At 45.9% G+C, this 24,127-nt stretch overlaps 1 protein-coding gene across 1 annotated transcript in view; it reads left to right on the forward strand.

Annotated features, from left to right (window-relative positions):
- LOC106595078 (rho guanine nucleotide exchange factor 1) overlaps nucleotides 1-24,127 on the forward strand; it is a 51,564-nt gene that overhangs the window by 15,714 nt on the left and 11,723 nt on the right. Inside the window, 14 exon segments of the mRNA XM_045712925.1 lie at nucleotides 7,854-7,940; nucleotides 8,194-8,307; nucleotides 8,784-8,882; nucleotides 9,450-9,492; nucleotides 9,615-9,720; nucleotides 9,979-10,119; nucleotides 12,521-12,550; nucleotides 15,898-16,006; nucleotides 16,201-16,291; nucleotides 16,593-16,625; nucleotides 17,811-18,020; nucleotides 18,127-18,268; nucleotides 19,415-19,426; nucleotides 20,653-20,805. Of these exon segments, the coding sequence (XP_045568881.1) occupies nucleotides 7,890-7,940; nucleotides 8,194-8,307; nucleotides 8,784-8,882; nucleotides 9,450-9,492; nucleotides 9,615-9,720; nucleotides 9,979-10,119; nucleotides 12,521-12,550; nucleotides 15,898-16,006; nucleotides 16,201-16,291; nucleotides 16,593-16,625; nucleotides 17,811-18,020; nucleotides 18,127-18,268; nucleotides 19,415-19,426; nucleotides 20,653-20,805 (1,334 nt within the window). The 5' untranslated portion in view covers nucleotides 7,854-7,889.

Raw genomic sequence — 24,127 nt, forward strand, 5'->3', positions numbered from 1 at the left:
ACTCGTCAGTGAAGAGCACTTTTTGCCAGTCCAGTCTGGTCCAGTAACGGTGGGGTTGTGCCCATAGGTGACGTTGTTGCCGGTGATGTCTAGTGAGGCCCTGTCCTACAACAGGCCTACAAGCCCCCAGTCCAGCCTCTCTCAGCCTATTGTGGACAGTCTGAGCACTGATGGAGGGATTGTGCGTTCCTGGTGTAACTGGGGCAGTTGTTGTTCCCATCCTGTACCTGTCCTGCAGGTGTGATGTTCGGATGTACCGATCCTGTACCAGTGTTGTTACACGTGGTCTGCCACTGCGCTGTCTTAGGCGTCTCGCAGTACGGACATTGCAATTTATTGCCCTGGCCACATCTGCAGTCCTCATGCCTAAGGCACGTTCACGCAGATGAGCAGGGACCCTGGGCATCTTTATTTTGGTGTTTTTCAGAGTCAATAGAAAGGCCTCTTTAGTGTCCTAAGTTTTCATAACTGTGACCTTAATTGCCTACGGTCTGTAAGCTATTAGTGTCTTAACGACTGTTCCACAGATGCATGTTCATTAATTGTTTATGGTTCATTGAACAAGCATGGGGAAACAGTGTTTAAACCCTTTACAGTGAAGATCTGTGAAGTTATTTGGATTTTTACGAATCATCTTTGAAAGACAGGGTCTTGAAAAAGTGACGTTTCTTTTTTTGCTAAGTTTAGGAGTTGTAACAGGTGCTTTATAATAGATGCACACACAAGCCCTCCCCTGCACATTAACACACAGAAACACCCAAGTACAGAGGCATGTATGCCTGATAGCTATCAATAGATTGATGCCAGCTGACACCTAACTAATTATCCTTGGAATGTGACGAAAGGGGAGGGGGAGAGGAGCGTGGGAGGAGTAGCACAGCTGCCTCAGGAGCTCCAGGGCTCTTCTGGGCCACGTCCCAATAATGGCCTGAATAAACTTCCTCTCCTTGTCTCCTTTCCTCACCAAGTCACGTCCCAATAGTCTGTAATTAGTTTCTCTCCTTTCCTCACTGTCAGAACAGCCCCATCCAGCCCTTTTCATGTATCGGGATGAGAAGGGAAGGGGACGAGAAGTCAAGGAGATGAGAAGGGGAAGAGACTGGTGTAGTCTGGTGCCATGCTGTGGAATGTTCAGTATGTCAGGAGAGGAGAGTAGAAGGGACCCTCTCAGATTGAAGCTATAGTATCCCAACACTGTCTGCACTGGAGTGGATACTACTTCATGTGACAGTATGTCATAGTTCCACCAGGCAGCAGTACGTTCAGCCTCTGTGGTAGCCATGGTGATGTAACTGTACGGTCGGGTAAATGATGGGCTGCTGCAGCGGTGTTACTTTACATGTCACCTCGTCCCCAGGCTAATTGGACAGAAGTGTGTGGTGAACAAGATTACTGTAATTGCAGCCCAGGCATTGGTTGATTCAGGCTACTAACAACAGCGGTCGGTATGTGTGGTGCTGAGGGGAAGGTTTACCAACTGGTGTGTGGGATTATTTCACCCTACTTTGTGCATGTGTTTGTGCATTCCACTCAGTTCCCTGGTTTACTTACCTCTACACATGACCGTGAATGACCACATGTTCTCTACTCCTCCAACTCTATTTTTCCATCTCTCCTTGACCTCTATAGCCTCTGAACTCATACCAGCAACACCACTTCTCCTTACAAGACAATGTGCTATTTTAGTCTCTGTCACTTACCTAACCTCACTCTCAAACCCAACACATTTGCTGCTATCGCGCCTCAGTCATGTAGATACGCTGAACTCTTTCTACAAAATGTGTTTTACACTTTCACAGGCCCACACCCACCCGCTCACATCCTCATTCACACACAGGCGCCTAAAGAAGTTATTGCATAAGTTATTGCTGGTGTAGCGTATTCCATTCCTACAGTCTACAGATCTGCAAATACTGAAGGTGTAACCTAGGGTCTAGCGGTAGAGTTCAAGGTTTGGGGGTTGTTTCTGGACAGGCCTAGCCGTCGCTGACTGTTGTGAGTTCTCACGGGGACCCATCTCCCTCAGGGCGTTATTGGCTCAGGCTTAGTTAAACTTTGTTGAATGCTCAGCTGTAAACTGGGTTTTGGCAAGGCATGTCCAACTGTTTGTATATTTATCCCCCTTTCTAACTCCCTCCAAGCTACGATCCCAAATCTAAATGTTTCAGAGGAGCCTGGAGGAAGAAGAATTTGTGATTTGCAGAAAGCACCTTGATTCTACTTAATTAGTCAAACACTCCAGGATTTTAATGGCGCTAGATATTTAGCCATTCTCCAAACATTGATTGGAGAATTTAAATTGGCCCCTTTTTTATTTTCTTGCAGTCAATTGCGTCAGTAATGACCTGTCGTGATAAGCAAGCAAAGGCCCTAACCAGAGTTTACCCCCCTCCAGAGCGACTTACAGTAGTGAATGCATACATTTCATACATTTTTTTCTCCATACTGGTCCCACGTGGGAATCGAACCCACAACCCTGGCGTTGCAAACACCATGCTCTACCAACTGAGCCACACGGGACCCCCCCCTCCCTAACCAGAGTTTAGCCCCTCCCTAAATAAAATAATGTTTAATTGTCATATACACAGGATAGGTGCAGTGAAATTAACCCCTCCCCCAACTCCTTATGCCAAAAATGTGGATTTCAGTCACATCTAATTCGAATCTGTTATTTTTCTTGCAATTTCAACAGCCAAAAGGCAGATGGAATCAGATGTTTCAAGCCACATTTCAAACCACCTTCGTAGGTGCTATGCGACTTGTCTGAACAGTCAAATCTGATTTATTTGCCCTCAAGTTATTTGACATATCTTGACAGTTTGACAAGCAAATTAGTGAATGTGCTAGAAAGCTAACAGCTACCTAGCTAGTTAGTTGACTGCTGTGGCTAGCCAAAAAGGACTCCTTTTGAAAGCTGGACCGTCTTATCCTTTGAGGCTTTAAGTGTTCTTACACTATGATTTTGGAACATTCAAAGCAACTGGGAAACGTCCATGGCAGGCATTGTCACTTTAACTTGATACATAACTTCTGAGTGAGAGGAAACACAAGCACCACCACCAGTCAGCGTACACCCACAGATAGAACAATGAGGAAGATATTTCACCGGATGTATAAATGTGAAGCATCCACTTGGCGTTCCCACTCACTACCAATAATGGCGGTGAGAGGAAGCCCAGTGGCCGGCAGTGGGAGAAGGTGGAACGAGATGGATTTTGGCCGACATTCTGCACATTTTCTCATTGATTAAACCTTTGATCTCAATACAGTTTCCTGTTCCCAAAACTATAATCTCTTGTGGACAAAGTTGTCTAGACTTTACCCTTTGCTAAAGTAAAAAAAAATGGCATTGCTTAGAACAAGTGAAAAGGTGAATTGAGTTATTGCACACTTCAGAGTAGGCATTCCATAATGGAAATGTGCAAATGTATGCTAGAACGGGCCAATAGGATCTCGCTAGCTTGTGCTTGGCTCTGCCCTGCCCACCTCCTTGCTTGTTCTGCCCACCCTGACTCATTTGTTTCCATTTGAAACGACAGGCTGTGGTCTATCTTGGTTTAGTTATAAAAATCTTTGCTACACCACTGCCACACACCAGTGGTTACTATGACAACTAGCTTGGCCGTGTCAGCTAATGACTGCTGTCTGAACACACATCTGATTTGGTCACTTTTAACTAGAGGTCGACCGATTCTGATTTTTCAACGCCGATACCGAATATTGGAGGACCCCCCAAAAAAAACGGCTACCGATTAATCGGACGATTTTTTTTTTTACATTTTTTTATTTTTTATTATTATTATTATAATTATTTTATTTTTTTACATGTATTTATTTGTAATAATGACAATTACAACAATACTGAATGAACACTTATTTTAACTTAATATAATACATCAATAAAATCAATTTAGCCTCAAATAAATAATGAAACATGTTCAATTTGGTTTAAATAATGCAAAAACAAAGTGTTGGAGAAGAAAGTAAAAGTGCAATATGTGCCATGTAAAAAAACTAACGTTTAAGTTCCTTGCTCAGAACATGAGAACATATGAAAGCTGGTGGTTCCTTTTAACATGAGTTTTCTATATTCCCAGGTAAGAAGTTTTAGGTTGTAGTTATTATAGGACTATTTATCTCTATACGATTTGTATTTCATATACCTTTGACTATTGGATGTTCTTATAGGCACTTTAGTATTGCCAGTGTAACAGTATAGCTTCCGTCCCTCTCCTCGCTCCTACCTGGGCTCGAACCAGGAACACATCGACAACAGCCACCCTCGAAGCAGCGTTACCCATGTAGAGCAAGGGGAAAAACTACTCCAAGTCTCAGAGCGAGTGACGTTTGAAACGCTATTAGCATGCACCCGGCTAACTAGCTAGCCATTTCACATCGGTTACACCAGCCTAATCTTGGGAGTTGATGAGCTTGAAGTCATTAACAGCGCAATGCATTGCGAAGGGCTGCTGGCAAACGCACGAAAGTGCTGTTTGAATGAACGCTTACGAGCCTGCTGCTGCCTACCATCGCTCAGTCAGACTGCTCTATCAAATCATAGACTTAATTATAACATAATAACACACAGAAATACGAGCCTTAAGTCATTAATATGGTCGAATCCGGAAACTATCATCTCGAAATCAAAACGTTTTTCTTGTCAGTGAAATACGGAACCGTTCCGTATTTTATCTAACGGGTGGCATCCCTAAGTCTAAATATTCCAGTTACATTGCACAACCTTCAATGTTATGTCATAATTACGTAAAATTCTGGCAAATTAGTTCGCAACGAGCCAGGCGGCCCAAACTGTTGCAAATACCCTGACTCTGTGTGCAATGAACGCAAAATGACACAATTTCACCTGGTTAATATTGCCTGCTAACCTGGATTTCTTTTAGCTAAATATGCAGGTGCCTGCAGTGTGAACAAGGCTTTAGTAGTATAATTATGGGGTCCTATAGGCTAGGCCAGGGGTCGGCAACCCTGTTCCTGGAGTGCCGCAGGTGCTGCAGGATTTTGTCCCAACTAGGCACCACACCTGACCAACTGACCTAATTGATCAGTTCAGTGATTGGCTAAAATCAACACACCTGGTCGACCAGGTCAGTTAAACCAAAACCATGAAGTGCCTGCGGCACTCCAGGACCAGGGTCGCCTACCCATGGGTTAGCAATATATATATATATATATATATATATCCTTCTTGAATGTAAGTGTGTGTGTGGTGGGTGAGGCCGAGGTCGGTGTGGGTTGACTTTCGTAGTGTCACTCAGCAGGTTGTGGTGGTGTCAGATGATGTAATGTCCTCTCTCTCTTTTCTGTCTCCTCATGGTGCCAAAACTCCACATCGCAATTAGTTGCCTGAATTGGTGCGATAATAATAAATAGAACTATAAGTTTATAACATTAATGTGCACCACAGTTTAAAAATTGTCCCATTATCACCCACATTAGCAAACTTATTTCATTTCAAACTTCATTTCTCTAGTATAGGCTACTTATTGTAATGACCGATATCAGCAAAATGCCGGCAATAAGTGATCGGTATGGTCGGTGTCGATAATTTTCTGTTTATTGTCCCAGATCTACTCTGTCTGTAGTGGGGAGCGTTTGGGGCTCAGTGGTCTAACTGCGTCTCTGTCTGTAGTGGGGAGCGTTTGGGGCTCAGTGGTCTAACTGTGTCTCTGTCTGTAGTGGGGAGCGTTTGGGGCTCAGTGGTCTAACTGTGTCTCTGTCTGTAGTGGGGAGCGTTTGGGGCTCAGTGGTCTAACTGTGTCTCTGTCTGTAGGGGGGAGCGTTTGGGGCACAGTGGTCTAACTGTGTCTCTGTCTGTAGTGGGGAGCGTTTGGGGCTCAGTGGTCTAACTGTGTCTCTGTCTGTAGTGGGGAGCGTTTGGGGCTCAGTGGTCTACAGTGAGGGGAAAAAAGTATTTGATCCCCTGCTGATTTTGTACGTTTGCCCAATGACAAAGAAATGATCAGTCTATAATTTTAATGATAGGTTTATTTGAACAGTGAGAGACAGAATAACAACAAAAAATCCAGAAAAACGCATGTCAAAAATGTTATAAATTGATTTGCATTGTAATGAGGGAAATAAGTATTTGACCCCTCTGCAAAACATGACTTAGTACTTGGTGGCAAAACCTTTGTTGGCAATCACAGAGGTCAGATGTTTCTTGTAGTTGGCCACCAGGTTTGCACACATCTCAGGAGGGATTTTGTCCCACTCCTCTTTGCAGATCTTCTCCAAGTCATTAAGGTTTCGAGGCTGACGTTTGGCAACTCGAACCTTCAGCTCCCTCCACAGATTTTCTATGGGATTAAGGTCTGGAGACTGGCTAGGCCACTCCAGGACCTTATTGTGCTTCTTCTTGAGCCACTCCTTTGTTGCCTTGGCCGTGTGTTTTGGGTCATTGTCATGCTGGAATACCCATCCACGACCCATTTTCAATGCCCTGGCTGAGGGAAGGAGGTTCTCACCCAAGATTTGATGGTACCTGGCCCCGTCCATCGTCCCTTTGATGCGGTTAAGTTGTCCTGTCCCCTTAGCAGAAAAACACCCCCAAAGCATAATGTTTCCACCTCCATGTTTGACGGTGGGGATGGTGTTCTTGGGGTCATAGGCAGCATTCCTCCTCCTCCAAACACGGCGAGTTGAGTTGATGCCAAAGAGCTCCATTTTGGTCTCATCTGACCACAACACTTTCACCCAGTTGTCCTCTGAATCATTCAGATGTTCATTGGCAAACTTCAGACGGGCATGTATATGTGCTTTCTTGAGCAGAGGGACCTTGCGGGTGCTGCAGGATTTCAGTCCTTCACGGCGTAGTGTGTTACCAGTTGTTTTCTTGGTACTATGGTCCCAGCTGCCTTGAGATCATTGACAAGATCCTCCCGTGTAGTTCTGGGCTGATTCCTCATCGTTCTCATGATCATTGCAACTCCACGAGGTGAGATCTTGTATGGAGCCCCAGGCCGAGGGAGATTGACAGTTCTTTTGTGTTTCTTCCATTTGCGAATAATCGTACCAACTGTTGTCACCTTCTCCCCAAGCTGCTTGGCGATGGTCTTGTAGCCCATTCCAGCCTTGTGTAGGTCTACAATCTTGTACCTGACATTCTTGGAGAGCTCTTTTGTCTTGGCCGTGGTGGAGAGTTTGGAATCTGATTGATTGATTGCTTCTGTGGACAGGTGTCTTTTATACAGGTAACAAACTGAGATTAGGAGCACTCCCTTTAAGAGTATGCTCCTAATCTCAGCTCGTTACCTGTATAAAAGACACCTGGGAGCCAGAAATCTTTCTGATTTAGAGGGGGTCAAATACTTATTTCCCTCATTAAAATGCAAATCAATTTTTGACATGTGTTTTTCTGGATTTTTTTGTTGTTATTCTGTCTCTCACTGTTCAAATAAACCTACCATTAAAATTATAGACTGATCATTTCTTTGTCAGTGGGCAAACGTACAAAATCAGCAGGGGATCAAATACTTTTTTCCCTCACTGTAACTGTGTCTGTCTGTAGTGGGGAGCGTTTGGGGCTCAGTGGTCTAACTGTGTCTCTGTCTGTAGTGGGGAGCGTTTGGGGCTCAGTGGTCTAACTGTGTCTCTGTCTGTAGGGGGGAGCGTTTGGGGCTCAGTGGTCTAACTGTGTCTCTGTCTGTAGTGGGGAGCGTTTGGGGCTCAGTGGTCTAACTGTGTCTCTGTCTGTAGTGGGGAGCGTTTGGGGCTCAGTGGTCTGTGTCTCTGACTGTAGTGGGGAGCGTTTGGGGCTCAGTGGTCTAACTGTGTCTCTGTCTGTAGTGGGGAGCGTTTGGGGCTCAGTGGTCTAACTGTGTCTCTGTCTGTAGTGGGGAGCGTTTGGGGCTCAGTGGTCTAACCCAGCCATGAGCATCATCGGGGCCGAGGATGAGGACTTTGAGAATGATCTGGACCCCGTGAGTAACTCCCTGATGACAATGAACTGTAGCGAACAATAGACTGATGAATGATCATATCTGTTCTGACCTTTCTCTCTGTCCCTCTCACATACTCCATTCTCTACCCTTCTCCTCATTCCCTGTCCACCAATGTCCTCTATCTAATCTGTCCTTCACTCTGTATTGTCTCCTTCTTCCCTCCTCTTTTCCTTACCTCTCCCTCAATATATCTACTGTTTCTAATCCCCCCCCCTCTCTCTGTCCATCCCAGACGGTGGATGACCACAGCAGTCACTTCACCAGTATAGAGCTAGTGAAGAGTCGGCCAACCCACCTGCTGGTCTTCCTTCAGCACGTCATCCTGCAGTTCGACTGCTCCTCCCTGGTGAGAACTACAGTGTGTGTGTGTATGGTGATGTATTGTCTGGTGTGTGTGTGGGTGTTTATGTCCATGTTAGTGTGTGATGAGTGTCTGTCTGCTCCATGTGTAGCTATGTTTCTGTGTATCTCCAGTGATATTAAGCATGCCTGTCTCTCCCTTTTATTCTGCATGCAGACACCGTGATCCACCCAGGTACTGTTACCCCTCCACAGCCCAGACAGCCTCCCTCTCCCCTGCCTGTCCCTGTAGCTAGCGATGCACCTTTTAATATACACCAGACTGTCCTCCGCCGACCATACCGATCACTTATCTGTCCTCCATAGTGTCACAATATGCTGTAGAAAGTCTGCATACGGCTGCGTAAATGACCTCCTAATAGTGTTATAGAAAATGGTTTGTGTGTGGTACTCGCATCTTCTAGCTCCCTTCCTAATTTCTCTCTTTCTCGCTCTCTCTTTCTCCCTTCCTCCCCCACTCAGTTGTGTTACCTCCATGCTGACCTCTTCAAGAACCTCAATACCAAAGAGACCAAGAAGCAGTTTGTGGAGTTCTACAACAGCTTCCTGGACAAGGGCGCTGTAAGTGCAAGAAACACAGGGAGCTAAGAAGCGACTGTAGAGCCCAGAGCCAGAATGGCACCTCACTGTTCTGTTCCGTACTTAGTACCTATTCTGTACCGTACTTCCTCTGGTTTCTTGCTACTGGCCGTTTGTCCGGCTGTACCCTCTATACCCCTCTTCCTCTCGCCCTGTGTGTCTCTCCCTCTACTCAGTGTTTCACACTTTCTCACGCTGACAAACTACTTCCTGTTTGGGTCGTGGGAATGACCTTTGGGAAAAATGGCTATTTCTATTGCTCTTTTTCTGTTTTACACTCCCTCTCTATTCTAAAAGGATAAGTTTAGTGAAAGTTAATTGGAACATTCAGAGGTAGAGAGAGACTCATGGAGTAGAAATGACTTCTGTTTTCTAATTTTCCTCTTGCCTGCATAAATAAAATGGTATTCAAGTGACATCTGGTGGTGACTGTGGTGTACTGCATTGTTTGAGATTTCTATACAAATGTTGTTGTAGAAGTCAGTGTGATGCTTATTATCATTATGTCAAATGAAATGTTCTCTCCCTCCTTCTCTTCAACCCACACAGATTCTCAGAGTGCAAATCCCTCACAATGTGTCGTTTGAGTTGGGTAAGCCCTCCTACGATCGTTCTCTTGTCATTGTAGATAATGCAGCCGTCACACTGCTATTCCACCACTGGTCTACTCAGCATTATCTGGATAATGGTGTGTATGTAATCTCTCTGTCTCAGACCGTACCAGACCAGACCTGCTCAGTGAGGAGCAGCAGAGGAAGTTTGTCCAGGATGTCCAGTTGGCTCAGGCCCCAGAGGTGCTGCGACAGCTGGAAGACTTTAGGTGACACGCCCACATCCATAGAACCAGCAGTGACCTGGTCAAAATCAGCCATATCTATGGAACCAGTGAAACAGCACCTATTGACTCACCAGTGATAACATTGGGTTAAAATAGTATCTGCCCTAAACACAAACTGTCTTGTTGCTCCCCATACACACGTGTACCAACTAGCCCTCAGCGATAATGTCAGACTGATCACAGTTATACAGTGTGAGATGTACATACTTAAAGGGATACTTCCTGCTGTGCCCCCCTCAGGCAGAAGAGGATGATGGGTATGACCCCTAACGCGGCAGAGCTGCTGGAGGTGGAGTCTCACTACCCCACCGATCGTATCCCCATGGAGATGAAGGAGAAGGCCGTGGCAGAGACCCTGCTGGACAAAATGTCTGAGATCCAGTGAGTGGACGGCTGGGGTGGATTATTGACTGTCATAATGCAGTACTACATGGCGTGTAGCTTTTATGTAGCTTCATAGATAAAGGTACAGTCTAATTAGCCAAGTTAAACCTCCCATGGCTTCGTTTGGGGGCAAGTTTCATTTGAATTAAATTAAATGCTGTGTAGTATCATGATGACATCACGGGCCTCTAGACATCACAGTTCCAGTCCCTCAGCGGACATTTCTAGAATATGGTGCAGAAATACACTCAGTGACACAACCAGTTCAACACACAGGGACCACTAGGAGGATAGATGGATGATTAAAGACATGGAGGAGAGAGACTGATTTGGGGTGAAAAGAAAGAGGGACAACAGTGATTGGAACAGAGGGGGTGAAAGGGAGGAGGAGGAGAGGAAGCGGAGGGAGAAGGATAGTCAGCAGTGCCACGTTGGCAGGGAGGCTCTCCCCTGGCATGCTGCCAACAGGAGGGAGGGGGAGGAAGGGATAGGGGGAGGAAGGGAGAGGGGGAGGATGGGGAGGAAGGGAGGAAGGGAGAGTAGGGGCAGTGCAGTGTTATTGATGCAGTCCGGCCGCCGGACACAGAGAGAATGTAGGGGGAAGTTCATCTATCTCTGACCCAGTGGCCAGACACAATGAATTAACACTGGAACAAGTGAGGAGGAGAGCAGGAGACAAGCTCTTTAACCTGCAGTGTGAAGAGAGAGGATGAAAGACTGACTGTAAGAGAGAGACCAACAAAAGGAAAAGGGATATGCCCAATGCATAAGTCCCTTTCCTCTGGTTACTACTGTATTGTCTGTGGAGGAAGTATGAAAAGCTTGTCAGCAGGCAGTGCCAAACACATCATAAACGTACTGACTCACAATCAACTCTCTCTGTTACTGACTCTCAATCAACTCTCTCTGTTACTGACTCTCAATCAACTCTCTCTGTTACTGACTCTCAATCAACTCTTTCTGTTACTGACTCTCAATCAACTCTCTCTGTTACCGACTCTCAATCAACTCTCTCTGTTTTACTGACTCTCAATCAACTCTCTCTATTACCAACTCTCAATCAACTCTCTCTGTTACCGACTCTCAATCAACTCTCTCTGTTTTACTGACTCTCAATCAACTCTCTCTGTTACCGACTCTCAATCAACTCTCTCTGTTACCGACTCTCAATCAACTCTCTCTGTTACTGACTCTCAATCAACTCTCTCTGTTACTGACTCTCAATCAACTCTCTCTGTTACTGACTCTCAATCAACTCTCTGTTACTGACTCTCAATCAACTCTCTGTTACTGACTCTCAATCAACTCTCTCTGTTACTGACTCTCAATCAACTCTTTCTGTTACTGACTCTCAATCAACTCTCTCTGTTACTGACTCTCAATCAACTCTCTCTGTTACTGACTCTCAATCAACTCTCTCTGTTACTGACTCTCAATCAACTCTCTGTTACTGACTCTCAATCAACTCTCTGTTACTGACTCTCAATCAACTCTCTCTGTTACTGACTCTCAATCAACTCTCTCTGTTACTCTCTGTCAACTCTCTATCTCCTAACTACAAAAGAGTTATTCATTTTTTCTGCCCATTTAGATTCACTTACACCATCCTCTGCTCTCCTCCACAATCCCACACTCCCCCTCGTTCAGCTGCTCCCCGTCTCTCCGCCACAATATGGTGATCTCACCTCCTCTGTTTCCCATTGGTCAGTCAGTGGAATGGAGGGATGGGCTTGGTGTCCTGATTGACTTGGGGAATCCCGAGGAAACCCCTCCCCTCTCTTTATGTTAATAGAAAAGAAAAACAGTAGGATCTAATTTCCATATTCTTGCCTGCTTGTTGCATCAGACTAAAACACAGTTAAATAGTCATTTCCGCTGTCCTGAAGCATTGTTAGATTTTCCCGCCCCCCCTGCAGACAACTCCCAGAGAGCAGCTGTGCCTTGACTTCACACTTATCTTTTGCAGATAGTTAGACAGCTAGTACCTTGCCTTGTGCAGAAAAGCAGATTGGATAGATTTGTACAGATTACATTTATGCGATTTTTGTGTTTAGTTTTAAAACAATTGTCAATAGTTTCTTGTGCATTGTTTTGGGTGCAGCTATTAATGCATCTCTCATTTGTTTTATTTTTTCCCTTTTTTTGTTGGAAAGATCAGAGTATGTTCAGTAGCCTCTGCTCTGAACACAATATCACTGCAGTCAGATTTGAGTTGGATCAGGAGAAGCTTAGTCGCTTCAGATTCCACCGTCCCAAAACAGAGTTAAGAATCGGTCGAGAAAGAGCGAGGGAAAATGCCACTTAATCGACTCCGCCGGTAAGTCTACAGACTTGGCAATGTCGGCACTTATCTTTCTCTCTCTATCTCTTTAATATCTATTCATCTCCTCTCTTTCAGTCCCTCCATCGTCGCAGACGAGGAGAAATGGTGAGTTCTGTGTTTCACGGTACTGTGTGTGTCTGAACCACTTCCGTCAATGCATGCTAGACATGTTTTGTCCAGCTCCCTGCTTAGATTCATTGATGTTTTAAAGTCCATACATACATGCCTTATACTTATTTGACCTCCTCCTCAATGAGTTTGTTTTGCTCTATAGTTGAATGTTTTGCAGACTTCAGTACTGTAGGTGAACGTTGTGCAGGCTTCAGTACTGTAGGTGAACGTTGTGCAGACTTCAGTACTGTAGGTGAACGTTGTGTAGACTTCAGTACTGTAGGTGAACGTTGTGCAGGCTTCAGTACTGTAGGTGAACGTTGTGCAGGCTTCAGTACTGTAGGTGAACGTTGTGCAGACTTCAGTACTGTAGGTGAACGTTGTGCAGACTTCAGTACTGTAGGTGAACGTTGTGCAGGCTTCAGTACTGTAGGTGAACGTTGTGCAGGCTTCAGTACTGTAGGTGAACGTTGTGCAGGCTTCAGTACTGTAGGTGAACGTTGTGCAGGCTTCAGTACTGTAGGTGAACGTTGTGCAGGCTTCAGTACTGTAGGTGAACGTTGTGCAGGCTTCAGTACTGTAGGTGAACGTTGTGCAGGCTTCAGTACTGTAGGTGAACGTTGTGCAGGCTTCAGTACTGTAGGTGAACGTTGTGCAGACTTCAGTACTGTAGGTGAACGTTGTGCAGACTTCAGTACTGTAGGTGAACGTTGTGCAGACTTCAGTACTGTAGTTGTACGTTGTGCAGACTTCAGTACTGTAGGTGAAAGTTGTGCAGGCTTCAGTACTGTAGGTGAACGTTGTGCAGGCTTCAGTACTGTAGGTGAACGTTGTGCAGGCTTCAGTACTGTAGGTGAACGTTGTGCAGACTTCAGTACTGTAGGTGAACGTTGTGCAGACTTCAGTACTGTAGGTGAACGTTGTGCAGACTTCAGTACTGTAGGTGAACGTTGTGCAGACTTCAGTACTGTAGGTGAACGTTGTGCAGGCTTCAGTACTGTAGGTGAACGTTGTGCAGGCTTCAGTACTGTAGGTGAACGTTGTGCAGACTTCAGTACTGTAGTTGTACGTTGTGCAGACTTCAGTACTGTAGGTGAACGTTGTGCAGACTTCAGTACTGTAGGTGAACGTTGTGCAGACTTCAGTACTGTAGGTGAACGTTGTGCAGACTTCAGTACTGTAGGTGAACGTTGTGCAGACTTCAGTACTGTAGGTGAACGTTGTGCAGACTTCAGTACTGTAGGTGAACGTTGTGCAGACTTCAGTACTGTAGTTGTACGTTGTGCAGACTTCAGTACTGTAGGTGAACGTTGTGCAGACTTCAGTACTGTAGGTGAACGTTGTGCAGACTTCAGTACTGTAGGTGAACGTTGTGCAGACTTCAGTACTGTAGGTGAACGTTGTGCAGACTTCAGTACTGTAGGTGAACGTTTTGCAGACTTCAGTACTGTAGTTGAGCGTTGTGCAGACTTCAGTACTGTAGTTGTGCGTTGTGCAGACTTCAGTACTGTAGGTGAACGTTGTGCAGACTGCAGTACTGTTATTGTACGTTGTGCAGACTTCAGTACTGTAGGTGAACGTTGTGCAGACTTCAGTACTGTTATTGTATGTTGTGCAGACTTCAGTACTGTAGGTGAACGTTGTGCAGACTTCAGTACTGTTATTGTACGTTGTGCAGACTTCAGTACTGTTATTGTACGTTGTGCAGACTTAAGTACTGTAGGTGAACGTTGTGTAGACTTCAGTACTGTAGTTGTACGTTGTGCAGACTTCAGTACTGTTATTGTACGTTGTGCAGACTTCAGTACTGTAGGTGAACGTTGTGCAGACTTCAGTACTGTTATTGTATGTTGTGCAGACTTCAGTACTGTAGGTGAACGTTGTGCAGACTTCAGTACTGTTATTGTACGTTGTGCAGACTTCAGTACTGTTATTGTACGTTGTGCAGACTTCAGTACTGTAGGTGAACGTTGTGTAGACTTCAGTACTGTAGTTGTACGTTGTGCAGACTTCAGTACTGTAGGTGAACGTTGTGCAGACTTCAGTACTGTAGGTGAACGTTGTGCAGACTTCAGTACTGTAGGTGAACGTTGTGCAGGCTTCAGTACTGTAGGTGAACGTTGTGCAGGCTTCAGTACTGTAGGTGAACGCTGTGCAGACTTCAGTACTGTAGGTGAACGCTGTGCAGACTTCAGTACTGTAGGTGAACGTTGTGCAGGCTTCAGTACTGTAGGTGAACGTTGTGCAGACTTTAGTACTGTAGGTGAACGTTGTGCAGGCTTCAGTACTGTAGGTGAACGTTGTGCAGGCTTCAGTACTGTAGGTCAACGTTGTGCAGGCTTCAGTACTGTAGGTGAACGTTGTGCAGGCTTCAGTACTGTAGGTGAACGTTGTGCAGACTTCAGTACTGTAGGTGAACGTTGTGCAGACTTCAGTACTGTAGGTGAACGTTGTGCAGACTTCAGTCCTGTAGTTGCATTACTTTGCCGTAAATGGCATTCTGTAGCTAATGTAGACTGACTTGGTTTATGGTCTTATGGCCTCAGTTTGAAAAGCTCTTGCATTTTCCCTCTCAAGCTCCTCTCTCTACTCCTCCTTTCCTCTCTGGTAAATTTCCAACTCTCCACCCAGCATCACCCCACCCCTTTTCTCATCTCAACCCCACCCCTTTCTCATCTCAACCCCACCCCTTTTCTCATCTCAACCCCACCCCTTTTCTCATCTCAACCCCACCCCTTTTCTCATCTCAACCCCACCCCTTTTCTCATCTCAACCCCACCCCTTTTCTCATCTCAACCCCACCCCTTTTCTCATCTCAACCCCACCCCTTTTCTCTTCTCAACCCCACCCCTTTTCTCTTCTCATCTCAACCCCACCCCTTTTCTCTTCTCATCTCAACCCCACCCCTTTTCTCTTCTCAACCCCACCGCTTTTCTCATCTCAAACCCCACCGCTTTTCTCATCTCAACCCCAACCCTTTTCTCATCTCAATCCCACCCCTTTTCTCATCTCATCTCAATCCCACCCCTTTTCTCATCTCAACCCCACCCCTTTTCTCATCTCAACCCCACCCCTTTTCTCATCTCATCTCAATCCCACCCCTTTTCTCATCTCATCTCAACCCCACCCCTTTTCTCATCTCATCTCAACCCCACCCCTTTTCTCCCTCTCTTTCACGTCTATACTTTTTATTTACAGCTCATGCTTTAGCATCCTCTATAATAGTGTATCATTACTGTTTCTGTTGCATTGTCAATATATATGCAGTTATACAGTATGTACTTTCATCACCATGAACTTTACAGAGATCTCGCTCTCCCTCCCTCTCTCTCATCCTCCAGTTCGTCGATCTTTGCAGCAGTGGCCTTCTACATGAAGCACCTAGGAGTGAAGTCCAGAGTAGCTGACAGTAAGAAGTCCAGAGGGTTCTTCAGGAGACCCCTTGGGAAGGTCTGTCTGTCTGTCTGTCTGTCTGTCTGTCTGTCTGTCTGTCTGTCTGTCTGTCTGTCTGTCTGGCAGCTAGCTAGCTAGCTAGCTGGACTCCACGGTCCATACCACACACCAACCTATCCAGTATTATTAGACTGTTCTTGTCATAATGTGCTCTCTCTTTGTCTCTCTTTGTCTCTCTTCCTCCCTCTCAGAATAAGAAGAGTGAGGAGTCCACTAAATCTAAACCAAAGGGGGGTTTTCCCAACATCCTCAGCGCCGCCGGTGGCTGGATTGCTGGCAGCAGTACGTACCAGCAGTGTCATGATATGAGATTGTACTTTATCAATACCCAAGGGGAAATTAGTTTCTTTCTTACATAGTTAAAAAACAATAAATACATACTGTATGCACTACTAAATACATACTGCATACTGAAGGTACAGAGAAACAGAATGGATGACATATTGTATAAGCTATGTCAGGTGTTTGATTATCGATCGCTATCTAAAAGTGGGTCTACCAGAATGACCATAGTGCCTGTATAAGCCAAAGTCTTTGTAGAATTAAAAAGAACCCGTTGTCTTGCCCTGTGTTCTTCTTTCAGCTGAGGTCAAACTTCCTAAAGTGGAGGCTGAAGGTACCACCGTCTGGCTCTTTCATCTCCTCTTCCCCACCCCTTTATCTCTAGAATGGTTTAGTCCTTACTAATCAACCCCAATGCATGTTTGCATGTACCAAATCAACCCGGAAGGGGATCCGAGGGGAATGCCAAGTTTATGATTTGTTGACTTGCTGTTTTGCGTCTAGGTGTAGATTATATGATCTGTAATCACTGGTGTTTTGATAGATGGACTGACCACATACACTACATCTTGGGCGAAAAAACAAACATCTGTGATTTTTCTATACAATGTTCCTGTAGATTGTTCTGAAACCGTTATTTGGTCAACGGTAATAGCCTATGCGTTATGATGATTCCTGCAGAAATGTGACGTTTGTGCAACTTTGAAATTTGATGTTTGGAGAAACGCGGATAACCATCAGAATCGGATGTCAAATTGGTAAAACCGTGAGCTCTTGTTGTACATCAAGTAGCCTAGGCCTAGCGCTGGAAGGTTGTTGTAGGATGTTAGCCTACATTTACTGATAGATGAATCGATTAGCCTACATTTACTGATAGATGAATCAATTAGCCTACATGTCTATATAGCAACAATATCACTAGCTAAGTGTTTTGAGTTCCCACTGCTATCTCAGTTGACTTGCTTGGCACTGGAAGTAAATGGTCAAAAGCCCTCCCGCTAATGTAAAGTAGCCTAACTGTCCCTTTAAAACGTTTAGTTTTATTGTTGTAGGCTATTTATTGTTATCGAGCAAAATAGTTACTATCATCACATTATCACTTTTTGTCCATCTCGCCCAGCTCTAGCACCTCCCCCAAACATGATTTATTGCTGATTTATCATTATCGAAACAATTGGTCAATTTATCACGACATGGATCTCCATCTCACCCAGCTCTCTCTCTCTCTCTCTCTCTCTCACACACACACACACGCACGCACGCACGCACGCACGCACGCACGCACGCACGCACGCACACACACACACGGTCATAGGCACTAAACTGTCCCCACCCTGAGAATGATTAACCCTCCTCTCTCACCACAGATCGGCTGATTGCCCTATACTCATCCTGTCTGTCTCCGTCTGTCTCTCTCTCTCATGGTCTCTCATGGAAATGACTGACTGTTTTGACTCTTTTTTTTCTCAATGTCATCCCTTTTACCATCTTTCTCTACCTCTCTTTACCTCTCTCTCAGTGGATAAAGAGAAGGTGAATCATGAGCGTAAAGTTTCCAGCGGCCCCTTCCCCTCTCGAGGCTCCTCTGCCCCTGATGCCGCCCCTCCAGCAATAAACAGGAAGTCTGTTTCCACAGGATCCTCCCCCCATCAGGGTTTGGAGGTCAGCGAGGGCTCAGGGGTTCACATCAGTGTGACCTCCAGCCCAGACTTCTCCCACAGCGAGATAGGTAAGGCTGATTGGACGGATACATGGTAGCATAGCAGCACCCAACCTAACTTAGGGTGTGTTCAGTGAGGTGAATCTGATGTGTGCTTTCTTCCCTCCTTTCCCAGGTCTGTTCAGCAGTCGTTCGGACCCCCAGTTGGTGGCGGAGGGGGGTGAGGTGTCCCCCGCGGGGATGGCAGGGGGGCTGGCTATATGGGAGCCCCCCTCACCCAATGAACCCCCCCTGGAGGAAAACCTGGACAAAGACAGGTGAGAGAGAGGTAGTAAGGGAAAGGGATAAATAGAGGAAGAGAGAGGTAAAGAGACGGGGGGGGGATATGGTGGAGTAGATGAGATGTATAAAACCAAATACCAACATAGACCCAACACCATTAGGTAAAGTTGAACATACAGTCAAACATTTTAAAAAGGTTAGGGGTCAGTGGCTATGCTAAGGCTGAGGGAGCGTGGTAAAACTCCCTCAGTGTCTCCGTCTGTCCCTGCTGTGTACTGTGCTGCCTAGCCTACCTACCACACCTTAGCCCTGCCCTGCCAGAGCAGCTCCATGTAGCGAACATCACCAAGACCCACCCAGCATTTGGAGATGGACCCTTCCTGGGGCTACAGGGACCTGGTCTTCCCCTCCAGCCCCCAACCCCTCCTCCCTTCTCCTCTACCACAAATCTCTTGTTTTGTTTACCTGTTCTCCACTTTCTTTCACTCTGTGTGTCCATTTTTCATGTTTGTTTGCTCTTCTTCCAAAGCACCACTGCTGTCTCCTTGTTTGTGCGATGCTGACTCTGCTCAGTTGTTCAGAGCAAGTTAAGTGTATAATAGTTAACATTGTACTGTAGCGTGTCATCTTGTCTGTGTGTCTGCAGGCTAGACTCAAGTACCAGAGCTGGGGAAAGCTGGTATAACGTTATGTTGTCTGGGGTTGTGCGTCTGTCTGAGTTGGGCATTCATTGTGCTATATTTGATTTGTACAGCATTGTATCTCTACAGGCTTAAGTTCATTAAGTTGGCTTTTACTGTGCTTCAGCCGTGCGGTCCAGCTTCAGATTTGTCTGTTGTCGGCTTTATCCCAGTCCTACTGTAAGTCAAGCAGTGAGGTCTGGTTCGCTTTCATGTCTGTTGCTTGCAGAAGGCATCGGTGTGTGTGGTTCTATAGGGTTCCGCTATGTTCTGTTGTCCAGTCTTCACAGGGCTTCATGTGGTACCATGTTCAGGACAGCAGACGTGTTGTGTTTGTGGGCGAGCTTTGCTTTCTGTGGTTTTACAGTGCGTTCAGTGCTGTTAGCCTCTGTCCGTGTGCTGCAGCGGTTGATGGGGGAGTTGGAGGTTTCTAGAAAGGAGGTGTGTTACTGTTTAATGGTTGTGGTGGTTATGTAACTGTGCTGTCCCGTGTTTTTACAGACGCAAGACAAGGTGGGTTTCTACTTCTCTGCGACAGGGATACGGACACGCACTGGGCCTCATATTGATAACACACAGTCCATCCTGCGTTACTGTACACACACACACACACACACACACACACACACACACACACACACACACACACACACACACACACACACACACACACACTGCATGGCTAAGTATTGTTTATCCTGTACCTTGAAGTGACGTGAGTGGGCTGTGATGTTAGAGAATAGTAGTCTTCTTGTCAGTGTGTGTGTGTGAGATTGGAGGGTTGATAAGCCCAATTGATTGCCATTTGACATTGCGTAATTGAAAGGCCTTGGTACACAGACACACAGATGTTACTAAGGACCGCTTTCTTAACTAATAGTCTTGAGGAAGATGGGCTTCCAATGTGTTTCTGATAGGGCTAGTCATTAAGCAGTAACCCAGGACTGTGTGGAGTGTCTCTATGCTTCCAATGTGTTTCTGATAGGGCCAGTCATTAAGCAGTAACCCAGGACTGTGTGGAGTGTGTCTATGCTTCCAATGTGTTTCTGATAGGGCCAGTCATTAAGCAGTAACCCAGGACTGTGTGGAGTGTGTCTATGCTTCCAATGTGTTTCTGATAGGGCCAGTCATTAAGCAGTAACCCAGGACTGTGTGGAGTGTGTCTATGCTTCCAATGTGTTTCTGATAGGGCCAGTCATTAAGCAGTAACCCAGGACTGTGTGGAGTGTGTCTATGCTTCCAATGTGTTTCTGATAGGGCCAGTCATTAAGCAGTAACCCAGGACTGTGTGGAGTGTGTCTATGCTTCCAATGTGTTTCTGATAGGGCCAGTCATTAAGCAGTAACCCAGGACTGTGTGGAGTGTGTCTATGCTATGAGTCTAACCATCCATTCTCTGTCACATCTCTTGTGTGTTTTTCTTTTAATCCTCTACATTCCTTTGACATCACATTGACTTCCTCTGTAATGGTTCTCCTGCTTGGATCCACTTTATCCTAATATCTCCCCTGTCTTTGTTGTTCCACTCTGTACTCTTTGGTTTGGTCTTTTGCACCATTTCCTTGTGGTTCCTGTATCCTGTCTCTCTACTTCCTCTCCTCCCCTGCCTTCCTCCTTATACTACCATCCTCCTTGTATTTTTCCCACCCACTGGTTTTCCTCTCACTCTCCTCTCTCCCTTCCCTCGATGTACTCTCCTGCTCCCTCCCTCCCTCCCTTCCTCCCTCCCTTCCTCCCCAGGCGTGTGGGGCGCAGTGAGAGTGCTCGTGTGGACAGACATTCCTCCCGTCGCCGTGGCTCCTCCCGGGCCAAACAGTCGCGTTCCCGTAGCGATGTGGACCTGCAAGCCGCCGCCACGGCAGCACACTCCTCCCCGACCTCTCCCCACCCCTCGTAAGGCAGACTCCCTACCCTGCCTTCTCTCACAGGGGGAGAGAGAGGAGCACAGCCACAGATGGACAGAGTCACTGATGGACAGACTGACTGACTGACTATACTAACTGATGGACAGGCTGACTGACTGACTGACTATATTAACTGATGGACAGGCTGACTGACTGACTGACTGACTGACTGACTGACTGACTGACTGACTGACTGACTGACTGACTGACTATATTAACTGATGGTCAGGCAGACTGACTGACTATATTAACTGATGGACAGGCAGGCAGACTGACTATACTAACTGATGGTCAGGCAGACTGGCTGACTATACTAACTGATGGACAGGCAGGCAGACTGACTATATTAACTGATGGATAGGCAGACTGGCTGACTATACTAACTGATGGATAGGCAGACTGGCTGACTATACTAACTGATGGACAGGCAGGCAGACTGACTATATTAACTGATGGATAGGCAGACTGGCTGACTATATTAACTGATGGTCAGGCAGACTGACTAACTATACTAACTGATGGTCAGGCAGACTGACTAACTATATTAACTGATGGTCAGGCAGACTGACTAACTATATTAACTGATGGTCAGGCAGACTGACTAACTATACTAACTGATGGTCAGGCAGACTGACTAACTATACTAACTGATGGTCAGGCAGACTGACTAACTATACTAACTGATGGTCAGGCAGACTGACTAACTATACTAACTGATGGTCAGGCAGACTGACTAACTATATTAACTGATGGATAGGCAGACTGGCTGACTATACTAACTGATGGTCAGGCAGACTGACTAACTATACTAACTGATGGTCAGGCAGACTGGCTGACTATACTAACTGATGGATAGGCAGACTGGCTGACTATACTAACTGATGGTCAGGCAGACTGACTAACTATACTAACTGATGGTCAGGCAGACTGACTAACTATACTAACTGATGGTCAGGCAGACTGACTAACTATACTAACTGATGGTCAGGCAGACTGACTAACTATATTAACTGATGGTCAGGCAGACTGACTAACTATACTAACTGATGGTCAGGCAGACTGACTAACTATACTAACTGATGGTCAGGCAGACTGACTAACTATACTAACTGATGGTCAGGCAGACTGACTAACTATACTAACTGATGGTCAGGCAGACTGACTGACTATACTAACTGATGGTCAGGCAGACTGACTGACTATACTAACTGATGGTCAGGCAGACTGACTGACTATACTAACTGATGGATAGGCAGACTGACTAACTATACTAACTGATGGTCAGGCAGGCAGACTGACTATAATAACTGATGGTCAGGCAGACTGACTAACTATACTAACTGATGGTCAGGCAGACTGACTGACTATAGTAACTGATGGACAGGCTGACTGACTATAGTAACTGATGGACAGACTGACTGACTGACTGACTGACTGACTGACTGACTATACTAACTGATGGTCAGGCAGAGACTGACTATAGTAACTGATGGACAGGCAGACTGACTGACTATAGTAACTGATGGACAGGCAGACTGACTGACTATAGTAACTGATGGACAGGCAGACTGACTGACTGACTATAGTAACTGATGGACAGGCAGACTGACTGACTATAGTAACTGATGGACAGGCAGACTGACTGACTGACTATAGTAACTGATGGTCAGGCAGACTGACTGACTATAGTAACTGATGGACAGGCAGACTGACTGACTGACTATAGTAACTGATGGACAGGCAGACTGACTGACTGACTATAGTAACTGATGGACAGGCAGACTGACTGACTGACTATAGTAACTGTTGGACAGGCAGACTGACTGACTGACTATACTATCTGATGGTCAGGCAGACTGACTGACTATAGTAACTGATGGACAGACAGACTGACTGACTATACTATCTGATGGTTAGGCAGGCAGACTGACTATACTAACTGATGGACAGGCAGGCAGACTGACTGATTGACTTTACTAACTGATGGATGGACGGACAGACTAACTGACTATGGTAACTGATGGACGGACAGCCAGACTGACTGACTATGGTAACTGATGGGCAGACAGCCAGACTGACTGACTATAGTAACTGATGGACAGCCAGACTGACTGACTATGGTAACTGATGGACGGACAGGCAGACTAACTGACTATAGTAACTGATGGACGGACAGCCAGACTGACTGACTATAGTAACTGATGGGCAGACAGCCAGACTGACTGACTATAGTAACTGATGGACGGACAGCCAGACTGACTGACTATGGTAACTGATGGGCAGACAGCCAGACTGACTGACTATAGTAACTGATGGACGGACAGCCAGACTGACTGACTATAGTAACTGATGGACGGACAGCCAGACTGACTGACTATGGTAACTGATGGGCAGACAGCCAGACTGACTGACTATAGTAACTGATGGACAGGCAGACTGACTGACTATAGTAACTGATGGACAGGCAGACTGACTATAGTAACTGATGGACAGCCAGACTGACTGACTATAGTAACTGATGGACAGCCAGACTGACTGACTATAGCAACTGATGGACGGACAGCCAGACTGACTGACTATAGTAACTGATGGACGGACAGCCAGACTGACTGACTATAGTAACTGATGGACGGACAGCCAGACTGACTGACTATAGTAACTGATGGACCGGACAGCCAGACTGACTGACTATAGTAACTGATGGACGGACAGCCAGACTGACTGACTATAGTAACTGATGGACGGACAGCCAGACTGACTGACTATAGTAACTGATGGACGGACAGCCAGACTGACTGACTATAGTAACTGATGGACGGACAGGCAGACTGACTGACTATAGTAACTGATGGACAGGCAGGCAGACTGACTGACTATAGTAACTGATGGACGGACAGGCAGACTAACTGACTATAGTAACTGATGGACGGACAGCCAGACTGACTGACTATAGTAACTGATGGACGGACAGCCAGACTGACTGACTATGGTAACTGATGGGCAGACAGCCAGACTGACTGACTATAGTAACTGATGGACAGGCTGACTGACTGACTATAGTAACTGATGGACGGACAGCCAGACTGACTGACTATAGTAACTGATGGACGGACAGCCAGACTGACTGACTATAGTAACTGATGGACAGGCAGACTGACTGACTATAGTAACTGATGGACGGACAGCCAGACTGACTGACTATAGTAACTGATGGACGGACAGGCAGACTGACTGACTATAGTAACTGATGGACAGGCAGACTGACTGACTATAGTAACTGATGGACGGACAGCCAGACTGACTGACTATAG

The sequence above is a fragment of the Salmo salar genome, chromosome ssa02 (assembly GCF_905237065.1).
Source record: "Salmo salar chromosome ssa02, Ssal_v3.1, whole genome shotgun sequence".
Taxonomy (NCBI): domain Eukaryota; kingdom Metazoa; phylum Chordata; class Actinopteri; order Salmoniformes; family Salmonidae; genus Salmo; species Salmo salar.